The 13,435-nt window shown below is 32.0% G+C and overlaps 2 protein-coding genes across 2 annotated transcripts; one reads left to right on the forward strand and one right to left on the reverse strand.

Annotated features, from left to right (window-relative positions):
* The first annotated feature begins 2,138 nt into the window (after window positions 1–2,138).
* Window positions 2,139–4,777, forward strand: LOC131617806 (indole-3-acetate O-methyltransferase 1-like). Its single transcript, XM_058889060.1, has 4 exons — window positions 2,139–2,303; window positions 2,540–2,956; window positions 3,717–3,992; window positions 4,273–4,777. The coding sequence occupies exons 1-4, from the start codon at window positions 2,193–2,195 to the stop codon at window positions 4,627–4,629; spliced, it is 1,161 nt and encodes a 386-aa protein (XP_058745043.1). The 5' UTR covers window positions 2,139–2,192; the 3' UTR covers window positions 4,630–4,777.
* Window positions 4,778–9,628: 4,851 nt separating this feature from the next.
* On the reverse strand, window positions 9,629–13,191 carry LOC131615772 (protein HOMOLOG OF MAMMALIAN LYST-INTERACTING PROTEIN 5). Its single transcript, XM_058886928.1, has 6 exons — window positions 13,000–13,191; window positions 12,795–12,895; window positions 11,461–11,570; window positions 11,222–11,297; window positions 10,926–11,066; window positions 9,629–10,819 (listed from the first exon to the last, which is right to left on the reverse strand). Exons 1-6 carry the CDS (start codon window positions 13,091–13,093, stop codon window positions 9,806–9,808), a joined length of 1,536 nt encoding a protein of 511 aa, XP_058742911.1. The 5' UTR covers window positions 13,094–13,191; the 3' UTR covers window positions 9,629–9,805.
* Between the last annotated feature and the right edge of the window lie 244 nt (window positions 13,192–13,435).

Consider the following 13,435-nt stretch of genomic DNA (forward strand, 5'->3'; position numbering starts at 1 on the left):
CCGAACAAACTGATTAACCTTAATTTCTGGAATGATGACTTAACTAACCATGAATTAATTAATCATCATTTGGCTTTTAATGGGTTACTTTGACTCTCTTATTAATTTACAATAAAGCCTCAAAATAGCCGACAGAAGTAATTAATCTTCTAACAATAATACGATTTAAAAAATGTGAAAGTTACTTAGCCTTAAAACACAGTATGTCACCTTCTTTGTTTTACACCAATTATCCCTAATAATACGTATCATTATTCAATAATTTTCGAAACATTAATCTAAATCTCTTTAACTTTAACATAATAACTTATACGTTAATTATATCGTAGATACATTGCTCACTTATTTAATCAATAAAAAACGTCCCCTAACTCAATTAAGTAAAATTAAGGGTAACAAAGTGGACCGCCCGTCCTGTTTAGGCCCATCTAAAAGTGGAGTGGGACGGACCAAGTTAGATGTCTAAACTCAAAAGTAAAATTCATCCCGTTTACTTACGAGTTGGTGCTGACCTGCAAATTTTTATTTTACAATTTAATTTATTATATAATTTACAAATTTTTTAATTATTAGCAAGGAGGTAGATAAAATATTTTTTTTAATAACACATAATATAATTTCAACATATCTTAAAGATCAATTACAACAACAATAAAAATGAAATAAACTCAAGCACAATAAAAAAAAATTATCAAAATAAATAAACAATATATATCATCCTAATCCTATTTAAAAATTAACTACTAAAAGTACTCAATTAAGAATTTAAACAAGACAAACAGTAATAACAATTACATTGCATAATACATCACAATGAATAAAATAGTAGTGCATAAAATACCAATACCTGACTTTCTCTTTACATCATATAGACTCTTATATTGACCGATTCCTTAATAGTTAAATCCTAAATTTGTCATACATTTACACTAATCAAATTCTTCCTTTTCTTAAAATTAACCTCTATTTCTAAAGAAAACATGTGAGTTAATGTATTGAGAACTTAATAATTATGCATGTCATACCATTGTTATTTTATTTCAAACATTTGTAATCAACACATGTATAATAATTTAGAAATACAATTCATCAACATAATCTTAAAACAAGGGTGTTGTTTTTATAGTTAAAGTTGTTTTAATTTTAAGTAAAATATAAAAAAATTCAACAAAAAGCCCGAGAACAAAAACCGATCTGCTCAGCTTATTTTTTTAAGCGAGTTAGACGGGACGAACCAACTTAAAGTACCGAACTGAAAACCTCAGCACAGCCCACACAAATGACGGGTCAAACGATCCAACTCGACAAGCTTGACCCGTTTTACCATCCCTAAATAAAAGGTTTTTTTTTTTTTACTCAAATAACTAGAAGTTATATGTAACAGAAGAGTTGCATTCTTACATAATGCAATACATTATGAATTTTGATTGGATAACATCACGAATAACTATACAAAGGATTTGTTTTAATAAATTTATTTGAGTTTATCTATTCACATAAATATAAATTTTAAGTTTTGTTGTAATGTTTGAAAGACTTTACTTAAATAATTTATAAATTTTTTTGAAATCTATTTTAATAATTTTTCAAAAAATATAATAAAAATTTTAAATTTATTTTATTTTTATTATGAAAATAATTTATATAAATATATTTATAGACTTTATTTAAATAAACATTTGTACTATAAGTTTAAAAAAATGAATGGGCAATCCAAACATTCTTATATGTTTTCAAACTTACACAACAATTTTTTGATTTTCCCATAATACAAAAAAACAATTTCTTCATTTTGTGGATGCGGCTTTTCAATCCAACCTAATTTTAAAATAAAATAAAAAACCAGAAAAATGATCAATATATATTTAATATAGAGATAAAGAAGAGATGATAGGGAAGTCCCAAACTAAAATAAAGTACATAATCCAAAAAATAAATAAAAAATAATTAAACAAAAGCCATGAAATAATTTTTCTTATAAAAAAAGTAGCTTAAAATCAGAAAAATACAAGAATATAACTTACACAATAAGTTCCAAGCCAATAAGTCAGCAAGAAGAAACAAAACAGACCGAAGCAAAAAGAAAAAGAGACAAAAATAGCCTTCTCCTCCACTACTATATATATCACCTTTTCTCTCTTTAGTTTTCCTATCTTACTCATACATATATCCTTCCATTCATTAATCTCACAATGGCTATGGCTTCTGTGGAAAAAAATACTGTTGAGTCCAACTTGGAGAAGTTGTTTAGCATGAAAAGTGGCAAAGGAGAGGCCAGCTATGCTAACAATTCTCAAGCACAGGTAATCGTTCATATTCATTCACATATAGCACCGACACCTCTGAAAAATAATGTGACTGTTTATTGTCCATATTTAAAATCGACACAGACACTTTCATTATGTTTAATTAATTAATTAACTAAAATATTATGTGTTGGTGTCGGTGTCTGTGCTTTATAGAGGTTTTCTATACAAGTAAATGTAGATATATAACATAAAATGTTACTTGAAATTCAAGCTAACATAGATACATGCAGGCCATACATGCCAAATCCATGATTCACTTTTTGAGAGAAACCCTAGATCAAGTGAAGCTTGGTAATGGTGAAGACAAGGCTTTTGTGGTAGCTGATTTGGGGTGTTCATCCGGAAGCAACACCATTAATATGATGAATGTGATCATAAATCACATCATTCAGCGTTATGAGGCTATAGGTTGCAATCCACCTGAATTCTCTGCCTTTTTCTCTGATCTACCAAGCAATGACTTCAACAGTCTCTTTCAGCTTCTTCCTCCAATTGCAGAGGGTGTTAGCATGGAAGAATGTTTGGCCACCGAGAAGGAAAGGTCTTACTTTGTCGCCGGTGTTCCCGGTTCGTTTTACCGGAGGCTTTTTCCGGCAAGGACAGTTGATGTTTTTCACTCTGCCTTCTCTTTGCATTGGTTATCCAAGGTAAATTAATTTATAATTTTTTTATATTATTATTTTATTTTTAATTAATCATTGAACTTTTCATCTAAATTTTTTGATAATATGCCATAGTTATAATATTAAAAAATATATATATTTTGTCCGTAAATTCCAGTTCAACGAACAAAAATCAAGATCACCATTAGAATTTGAATCCTAATAAATTAATTTATTATTATCATTTTATTTTATTACTATTATTATTATTATTTTTTACTTTTATTATTATTATTATTTTCTTTTTCTTAAGTAGTAAAACAACAAATTTATTCTAGACAAAAAAATAAAATAAAAATGTCTTTGAATGCTATTTAAGTCCAAATTTATGTATATGTGGTCAAAAAGTGAATGCAACAAATTCATGATCAATTGAAAAAAGGAGCTTGTTTCATGGAAACAAGAACGTGTTTGAACAGTATAGTTTTCAATGCATGCATCGTAAGCACCTTGGACTTTATAACATTTTTTTATTATGAAAAACATTTATAGGTAGAAATTTCACTAACTTTTTTGGGAGTGCATTTACTATGGTCCAAAAGTGTTTTCATACATGATGTCAACAATTATTAAAATTCTACTAACTTTCTTTAACAAGTCATATTTGCTTCCCATTTACGTTAAATCAAATTATTGGATCATCATTTAAATCAACTCAGTTGACAGTTGTGCAAAGACGTTAACAGATAAAATTTTCAAATTTATCATTACTGTCACCGTTATTGATAATTTTAGAACCTTGCAGATACCAGATTGTGTAGTGGATGAGAGTTCCATTGAATACAACAAAGGGAAGGTGTTTATCCATGGAGCTAATGAGGCCACAGCCAATGCCTACAAGGAACAATTCAAAGCAGATTTGGCAAATTTCTTGAGTGCAAGGTCAGTGGAAATGAAGAAAGAGGGGTCCATGTTTTTGGTTTGCTTAGGAAGAACTTCAGAGGACCCTACAGAACAAGGTGGGGCTGGTGTTCTTTTTGGGACACATTTTCAGGATGCTTGGGATGATCTTGTCCAAGAGGTATATACATAATAATTACAAACATTTTTATGCATGCTTTGTGTTTTGTGAACACTTTACAATGATTATCAATTGCTTCTTTTATGCTCTTCCAACTATTAAAGCATATAATATCATTTTCATGTATTGAAATTTAAACTTGAAATAGTCTTGTTAAGTCAGTTTCTGTTGATAGTTGTACAAGGACATCAGATCAGATGCAGAAACGCGAGTTCATTTTAAACTTGAAATATACCTACCAGAATTAATGCTAATTGATTCATATTATGGATGATGGCAGGGGTTAATTAGCTCTGAAAAAAGAGACAATTTTAACATTCCACTTTATGCACCAAGTTTGGAAGACTTCAAGGAAGTGGTTGAAGAAAATGGTTCATTTGTGATAAACAAGCTTGAGGTATTCAAAGGTGGAAGTCCCCTTGTTTTGGACAATCCAGATGATGCTAATGAAGTAGGCAGGGCTCTAGCCAACAGCTGTAGGACTGTGTGTGGAGTCCTTGTTGATGCTCACATTGGCGACAACTTAGGCGAGGAGCTCTTCCTTAGAGTTGAGCGTCGGGGTGCATTTCACGCCGAGGAGCTTCTAAGTGAACTTCAATTCTTTCATGTTGTTGCGTCGCTTTCTCTTATTGAATGAGAAAGAAAAGTATATTATGGTTTATCGGAGTTCTGGTTCATCTTATATTGATTTCTAATACTAATTGTTTATTTTATAATATATTAAAGAGTATTAGAATTTTAGAAATTAAATAATGATAGATTAAGAATTCGGAAAAACCATTCAACATAGAGAATAGCGAAATGCTTATATATTGTGAAAGAGGTATGAAATTTGAAACTTATTTGTTAAAACCTTCGTACCTAATAAGAAAACAATATTTGATCATCGACTAAACCAATTTGATCTTGCCAAACTTTTGATTTTCTTGCAAGTGATATAATTTAATCATGATGTGTTTAGTTTTGTCATGGAAAACAGGATCCCTTGAAATAGTAATTGCGGCATGGTTCCTTTTGCTTTATATACAAATCAATAAGTATTTCATTAAGCTATAATTTCTTGATTCTTAAAACACCATTGGTTGAAAATAGACATGGCAATAAAACCCAGACCCACGGGTACCCACCCGAACCCGCCTCGAAGTTGACGGGGAAAACCCGCTTTGACTGGGTTTGGGTTCGGGTTTGGGTTTTCCCCGATTAGAAAACATGGGGATGGGTCGGGTAATGGGGACACTAGTACCCACCCCGAACCCGTCCCCAAACCCGCCCCGTTTATTTCAATATGTACATTATTATTTATATTTCATAATTTATATTATTAAATATTTGGCTAATATTTTAATAATTTGATTTGTATTTATTATTTTAAATATTTGAAATATATGTATGAAATTTTTTGAGATTATTTTATTTTGTTATTTATAATGTAATTTGATTTTTGAAAAAGTAAATATTTTTATTAAAAAAGTTGATTTTACGAAATACATGGTGGCGGGGCGGGGATACCCGAACCCAACCCGAACCCGTTTAGGACGGGTTTGAGTTTTAATTCCCCATCCCCGTTTGGGTTTGGGGCGGGTAATGGGGATTGATTGAGAATTCGGGTTTGGGTTTAGGGGAGGTAAAAACCGTCCCCGACCCGCCCCGTTGCCATGCCTAGTTGAAAACAAGATCAATAAGTTTAAACTTTTGATAACATGTATACCTAATTCCATAATTAGTTTTCTCTTAGAAACAACAAGTAAATTACCCTCCCTTTCTTTGCCATATAATGTAGCTTCCCTTGAATTTTAACAAATCCATGTTATTGAAGATTTTCATCAATTACTATGTTTTCTTCAAAAAGTACATATATTTCTCTTGTACTTTCACTTTAAAACCTTCGGAGTACTTCACATAAGTCTCTTCTTTACACTACTATAGAAAACAAATATAATGACTGTTGTGAAATACATATAACAACGGTTACGTTGATACGTAGCATGTGATTGTTGTATGCAGGTTTCCACAACGGACGTGTGGCCGTTGTTATAAGTTAGGTAGCACACTACTTATAACTACGAGTGAAGAAAACAATCGTTGTGAAATAATTTATAGGACTTGGGCTTGAATCCCAACAACGTTATTCTTGGATTTTATTATTCTGGATTGCGCACTATTTATAATAACGGCTGAATTAAAAAACTGTTTTGTGATATTATTTGTTTGAATCCCAGCAACGTCATTCTTGGATTTTATTATGATGGTTTCCACAACAGATGTGTGATCGTTGTTATAAGTTAGGCAGCGCACTACTTATAACTACGAGTAAAGAAAACAATCGCTGTGAAATAATTTGTAGGACCTGGGTTTGAATCCCAGCAACGTCATTCTTGGATTTTATTATTCTGGATAGCGCTCTATTTATAACAACGGCTGAATTAAAAAACTGTTGTGATATTATTTGTTTGAATCCCAACAACGTCATTCTTGGATTTTATTATGCTGGTTTCCACGACGGACGTGTGACTGTTGTTATAAGTTAGGTAGCACACTACTTATAACTATGAGTGAAGAAAACAATCGTTGTAAAATAATTTATAGGACCTGGGTTTGAATCCCAGCAACGTCATTCTTAGATTTCATTATTCTGGATAGCACTCTATTTTTAACAACGGCTGAATTAAAAAACTTTTGTGATATTATTTGTTTTTTAATATATATTTTTCAATTTTATAGAATTCCCCTCGCCAACCTTGCGTTTCCTTTGAGATACAGGCTTGACAGGGGGTCTATGGCAAGGCGATGACTTACCACTCTGGTATCTATGCCATACATATCCAAGGGCGTCCAAGAGAACATGTCAATGTTCCTCTTGAGTAGTGTTAGTTCCATGATTTTGTGATTGACATAATTTTGTTAAAATATGTTTCTTAACTGATGTTGAGCAAGATATTGGAACATCTTGATCAACTGTCATGACAGGTTCTGTCATGAGTTTTGGCAGATGTTCTAAAAAATGTTGTGACATGTTATACAAGAACATCCTGATAGTTCTGACTGGATTTAATTCTTAAATATTTGATTAAAAATATGAGATTCTGGAAGATTCAGACACGTATACAGGTAGAGCCAATCAAGGATTTTTTAGAACAAATGCAGATTTGATTTAGTTTCAGAAAAAGGATCATTGAGACTTTTTTTAGAAAATTAAGATTTGATTTATTCTTCTTTTTTTTGAAGATCTTGCAGCTGATTGAAAAAGGAGAAGATTGAATTTTAAATCAGAAGTCAAAGCCCATACTGCAAGAGTCTATAAATAAGGACTTGCTAAACCTAGCATAGCAAGCATTCACAAAAGGGAAATCTTTGGAGCTATAAGGGTTTAGGTTTTGAGGGGAGTTCAAGTCATTCATGTGTTCTTGTTTTTTGTGTCACTCATGTATCTTTTGATACATTGAGGTGTTCTGTGTGTTCTCACTCTTGAAGCTTTTAAGCAAGAGAGTTTAGTATTGTTCTTGATTGAAACTTTTAAGTAAGATCAATTATTGTTTATTTGAAAGTGTAATCTTTCTATTTTAATTCTTCTGGTCACAAGGTTTGAGACTGTTTTTATCACTGTGATATTGGAATTAGGTAGAAATTGCACGGGGTAGTGATTAAGAGAAAAATTGTAAACTGGGATTGTTTAGCCTTTGAACTAATACTGCTAATTGGGGATTTTCTTTCTGCCTTGTTAGTCCCCAGATTAAGTGTTGTTGCATTGAACTAGATTAACAATTTAATGTGTTATTTATTATTTTGCCGTTTATTTCAGTTTTGATATTTGTGTTGTCAGTCAACAAACGTTATAATATCTATCTTCACATTGTGTGGTGTGTGTTAGGACATCCGTCATGACATCAATTTTGCAAGTGTCCGAATTTTAAGTGGTGATAAAATCTTTTTCTTTAAGAATCGGATAACGAGGTGACGAGTTTAGTGACTTAGTGAAACAGAGGTCTAATATGAACCTCTTTACCTCTTCTAATTTTAACTTGCAGATTTTCTCTTCATGTCAGCTGAATCCACATTTTCTATACTTAACATTAGGCCTCCACCATTATCTTCTATAAGGATAGTTTGTTCTACAATGCATTCACACATTCTCTCAAGGAAATGTTCAACAAATCCTTGGTTTCTTCCAATGAAGAAATTTTTGGTTATATCTCTCGGGCACAAAAACCAAATATTTGTGCACAATTTTCTTATCAACAAAAAAAAAAAAAACTTATAATTGAAAATAACTCAATAATTCTCTTAAAACTTTATTAATATCCTAAATCAAACACTAATGCAAAATTAATGTACCAAAACTCACCTATGGTGGATACAAAATGATAACATCAGAAACTTCTGGCAATCTAAAGCTAACACTCTTCTTCACCTTGTCTTCTTCTCAATGACTTTAATAACCTCATTTCTTCTACTTCAATCTTTTCACTTTCCAAAAGTTTCTTTGAAGAGAAACATTGATACTCCGAGGACAAAATTGTAAAGTCATCATCAACACCATCCAAAACCAAGAGTTGCTCCAAAGATAAACTATATAATCCAGAATCAGAAAAATAACCATTTTTTCTAACCAAATTTTGAGCATTGAAGTTACTATCCTTTTGCATAATTGGTGAGTTAAGAAGCCACTCCTCTAATGTGATTAATTTGAACTCTCTTTTCTTGTTATGGCTTTTGTTCTTTCTTAGTAAGCTAGTTTGTTTAATATCTTTGACAATGCATGGTTTTGAACTAACTTTTTCATGAGTGTCACAATAACAGAATGAAAATTTAATTCTCATTCTCTTGTTTATACTTAGTAGTATATGATAAAGGAAAGAAAGGGTGAGAATTATGGTATGAAGTTATAACACTACAACTATATTTTTATATAGGATGCATTATAGACGGATTTTCCAAGAAGTGAGAATGTTACATATTTGATGTCATTGTAAATATCTCAACTAATAGTGTAACTAAAGCAACATTATCTAAGACGGCAATGTCGTTATGTTTTGATTTTTGTTTCATAAATATTTAAGAAAATCCATCATTCTAGCAATAATGAATCTACTTGCCCACACACACAAAATCATTTTACATTAACATATTTTATTAATTATTGAGATTAGTTTTAATAGAAATTTTTTAAACTAATTTTAAAAAGTGATATTATAATATTATTTGATTGAATGTATGTGATTATAAATAGCTTTGTATTAAGATAAAATTGCGATGGTATAATATTTATACATAACTTTTGTTTAACTATTATATTTCAAATTTGCAGCGGTTTTGAACCCCGACAATTTACAAATAAATTAAAACTTAATAAATTAAAATTTAAGTGTAGTCGCTATCAAGCTATGAAAAATATAACCATCAGTAGTTATAAACGGAAATGGAATTGGTCTGGTTTACGCCACAGACCAAATTGAACTAATCTATGAATGGTACTTCTTAAGCAATAAGTTTCATGTCGTACCAAGGAATTTTACTGCTGAGATTCAGATTTTGTAAGTGTCAATAGATGAATGAAAGTACTTAAATTGAGATTAGAGGAAAGATGCGCGAAAATTTGATCCCGAGACAACTGAAATTCATTAATAAGATATCTCATGTCTCATAACCCCATTGACAAAGAAACAGATGTCAATAACTTCATATTAATGATAAATAGACACTCCAGGAAGGTTTTATGATTTTCATTCAAGCCATGTTTACTGATTTCTTCACGCTTTAATGCACGATGAATATAATATATTACAAAACAAGTCACCGTGTATACACTACAAGTTTTAACTAAAATCTTTCTGGCCAACTGATGGATTTGTCAGCAACTCAAGTGATTTCTTCAAGTAGTCTACTGCAATTGAGACGTCATCGAATGCCAGTGCCCCAACAGCAAATCTTGCAGCTTTGTGTGCCTCTGCTATTCTTTCAGGTGCTGGCTGGTAATTACAGTCATACTGGTATGTCTGAGTTGTTGACTTTGGCTCCAAGACAGATCCATTTCTGCTGCCGAGACTATTTTGTGAATTTAATGAATGGTTTGTAGCTAGAGGAGCTGACTGGGAAGAATATGAAGCATCAGGCCCTTGATAATAAGTCTGGTTTACTGGTACCGATGGTAGGGTGCTTTCCGAAAAACTTGGATAAGATTGAAAATGGGGAAGAGTGTATGCCGAGGGAGTTTCATGAGAAGGGTAATTAGGACCTAAATTCTGCGACTGATCTTGAGAGTATTGCTGGTGGTTGTAGGGCTCAGAATAAGAACTGTCAGATCTAGCAGGTGGAGGATGATGGTAATCTTGGGAAGGTGGAGGAGGTTGATAATCTTGGGAAGGTGGAGGTTGATAATCTTGGGAAGGTGGAGGAGGATGGTACTCCTGAGAAGGTGGAGGAGGACGGTAATCTTGGGAAGGTGGTGGAGGATGGTAATCTTGGGAAGGAGGTGGATGATGATAATCCTGGGATGGAGGTGGATGATGATAATCTTGGGAAGATGGAGGTGGATGATGATAATCCTGGGAAGATGGAGGTGGATGGAAGTCTTGAGAAGGATAAACTCCAGGTGTATAAGAGTGAGATGGTGGAGAAACAGTTGAAGAATGTTTATTATCATCTACCCTATCATGAAACTGCAAAGATGGTGGAATGTTTGTAGAATTCTGATCATTAACAGTATTATTGAATTTAGGTGCAGGATGAAGGCTCGGCATATTCTGGAAGTTGCCCGAGTTATGATAACTACGTGTTGAATCAGATTCTGATCCAGCACTGAAAGCAGATGTTTCGGTAGCCCCAGGATCCTGCAGGAATAAAACAACTGAAAGTTATTTGTTTATAAATATTTATTAATCTATTGATATTCATTGATCAAATTCATAACAAACTGAGTTGAGTTTTGAATCATACATATCTAATACTAGGAGAACTCGATGGAACAGACAGGTCCTCGTCGCCAGCAGGTGGACCAGCCACGGGCTTCCTTCCTTCTTTCAAAGCCTTTCTTATATCAGCTGCTTTCCATGCTGCATACTTCTGCTTCTGCTCCAGCTGCAATACAAACTCAAAGAAATATTAAAAATACAATTACACTAAGGTATATCATTGCCTCAAGATATTGCCAAGTAAGAAAGCCTAGCAAGAACCATGCAAATGCAATTGATACATGCTTAAAAAATAAAGTTTCAATGGATTGAAGTACACACATCGGGCTGAACTGGTCCAAATTGATTAAGAATCTCAAAAAAGATGCTAGCAGCGTAAAATGTTTTTGCCGTGCTTCTGCAAAAGGTGGGAAATATATGTTAACAACTATCACAGGTAAAAGAATAATTAATATCCAAGAAAGTGATGTTATAGACAATTAGACATAACAGAGGAACATAGGCATTATAAGAATATAAAGGCAACATATTGGCATTTAAAAAGAAACTATTCAACATACATATCTGCTCTTCCAGCACGATCTTGCTTATCTGCTTTTCCAAACACATTCAAAGCAAATCCCTCAAGATATAAATTATCTTCAGGCCCCAGCTGGATTGACTTTTTATCCTATAATACAATATTATAAAGAAAGATAATTGTATTAGCTTATTGAAGATACCGTTTGATATAAAAGTGACAAACATAACCAATCAAATTACATCAGCCACTGAAATTTGTTTTCAACAGATAAATAAATAAATAAAACATTCTACAAAATAAAAAGATAAGGAAAAGAACAGGTAGTCCTATAAACATATCAATTTTTATCATCCAAATTCAAGCATGAGGCAAAATCACTACTGCGATAAAATGACACAGTCACTACAGTTTGTAAATTGTAGGATTCAAATTCCTAGAAGTCACGCATTCACACAGTCAATACGACAAGTTGTTGGATGAAAATCAGATGACTCATATTTCAAGTTTACTATTCTAATCAGATTAACCTAGCTTAAAATGAGTGGTCCAATCTTCTTCCAAAAGTTCTGATTTAGTAACAACATGAATATATGATTTTCCTCGGAAACGCCACCAATAGCGATCAATATAGTTTATACCCTATGAACATTAATCTAGCAGTTGATCAAGATCAGATTGAGATTCCAAGTTATTGATTTGTCAATACATAATGCGAGCCATTCGATCTCTATCTAGAAGCTTAGATAGACTAAGGGTCTGTTTGGATAAACAGCTTATTTGGAGCTTATAGCACGAGTGCTTATCAAAATAAGCATTTATGAAAAAGCTTGCATATGCTACTTTTCTAACAAAAGATAATATAAATTTAAATTATTTTTATATGTTCTATAAATTGTTTTAATAAGTTATCTTTGAGAACTTACAAAAATAAGCTCAAAACAGTTTATGAATAATGTCATAAGCTGTTTTAATAAGTTCTTCCAAACAGTCACAAAACTTATGGCATAAGATAAGCTCAAATAAGTCAATCCAAACAGACCCTACTATACGAATTTTGAGTGCATAGTCTCAGTCTCAGAGCCTCTATTCCTAAACCCTAATTACATGAAATTCCCATCATAAATCAGAAGATCAGACAAGGAAAGAACGAATGCAATTCATCCAATTTTCATTCAACAATTTCAATTCACTACTAACTTGCTTCTTCTTTCCAATCACAATCACAAAACTAGCTTGAGATTCATAACAATCAATTAAAATATCATACATAAATTTTTCCAAGGTCTTATAATTTCTACAGATAATTATGATTATGATCAATTAAAATTAATTTACATAATTAAATAAATTATGATTAATTAAGTATAAAACCTTTTCGAGCTGTTTCATGAGTGAAACAAGAAGAGAATTAGTGGTTTTGGTGCGATCACTTTGCGGAATCTTCAATCCACGCTCCATCGCATATAATCGACCTAAATTCACCAAATAAAATTGAGAATTATAAAAATTATTAGAAATTTTCGATTTGAGAAAACACGAAAGTATAATTAAAATAAATATTAATTGATGATCTTACAGTAATAAGCGACGAGAGGTTCGTGTTTCTGCAATTCATCGGCGCGTTGAAGGTACGGTAACAGGAGTTTCGCGGGTTCGTTCTCGTTCGCCATGGACGATTCTGAGAGAGAAGCTGAGAAAGTGTTGCAGAAGAAACGACGTCGTTTAGATGATTATTCGCTGGTGATTTTGGGATTTCACCTTTTTATTTAATATATCTTTCTGGGTCGGTCTAACCTAAAGCGAATGTTACGTCACAACCTATTTTGCGACAGATATTAAAATAGAAATTTTAATTAAAAAAAAATCTTAAAATGTTGAAAAAAGATATGAAAAATATTATATTGATTATATTGGAAGAAAAATTTCCAAAAATTAAGTTACGATAAAATCATGGCTAAAATATATATATTTTTAATTATAATTACTACAACACTGAACCAATATGGCTTGAA

The sequence above is a fragment of the Vicia villosa genome, linkage group LG7, assembly GCF_029867415.1.
Source record: "Vicia villosa cultivar HV-30 ecotype Madison, WI linkage group LG7, Vvil1.0, whole genome shotgun sequence".
Taxonomy (NCBI): Eukaryota; Viridiplantae; Streptophyta; class Magnoliopsida; order Fabales; family Fabaceae; genus Vicia; species Vicia villosa.

Bases quoted from the DNA above. Each gene is read 5' to 3' on its own strand.
- LOC131617806 (XM_058889060.1), top strand. From the start codon at position 2,193: ATGGCTATGGCTTCTGTGGAAAAAAATACTGTTGAGTCCAACTTGGAG. The intron at 2,957-3,716 runs GTAAATTAATTT...AGAACCTTGCAG, and splicing joins CTTTGCATTGGTTATCCAAG to ATACCAGATTGTGTAGTGGA. The intron at 3,993-4,272 runs GTATATACATAA...GGATGATGGCAG, and splicing joins GGGATGATCTTGTCCAAGAG to GGGTTAATTAGCTCTGAAAA.
- LOC131615772 (XM_058886928.1), bottom strand. From the start codon at position 13,093: ATGGCGAACGAGAACGAACCCGCGAAACTCCTGTTACCGTACCTTCAA. The intron at 11,298-11,460 runs GTATGTTGAATA...CACCTTTTGCAG, and splicing joins CGTGCTGGAAGAGCAGATAT to AAGCACGGCAAAAACATTTT. The intron at 11,067-11,221 runs GTGTGTACTTCA...TTTGTATTGCAG, and splicing joins TTGGACCAGTTCAGCCCGAT to CTGGAGCAGAAGCAGAAGTA.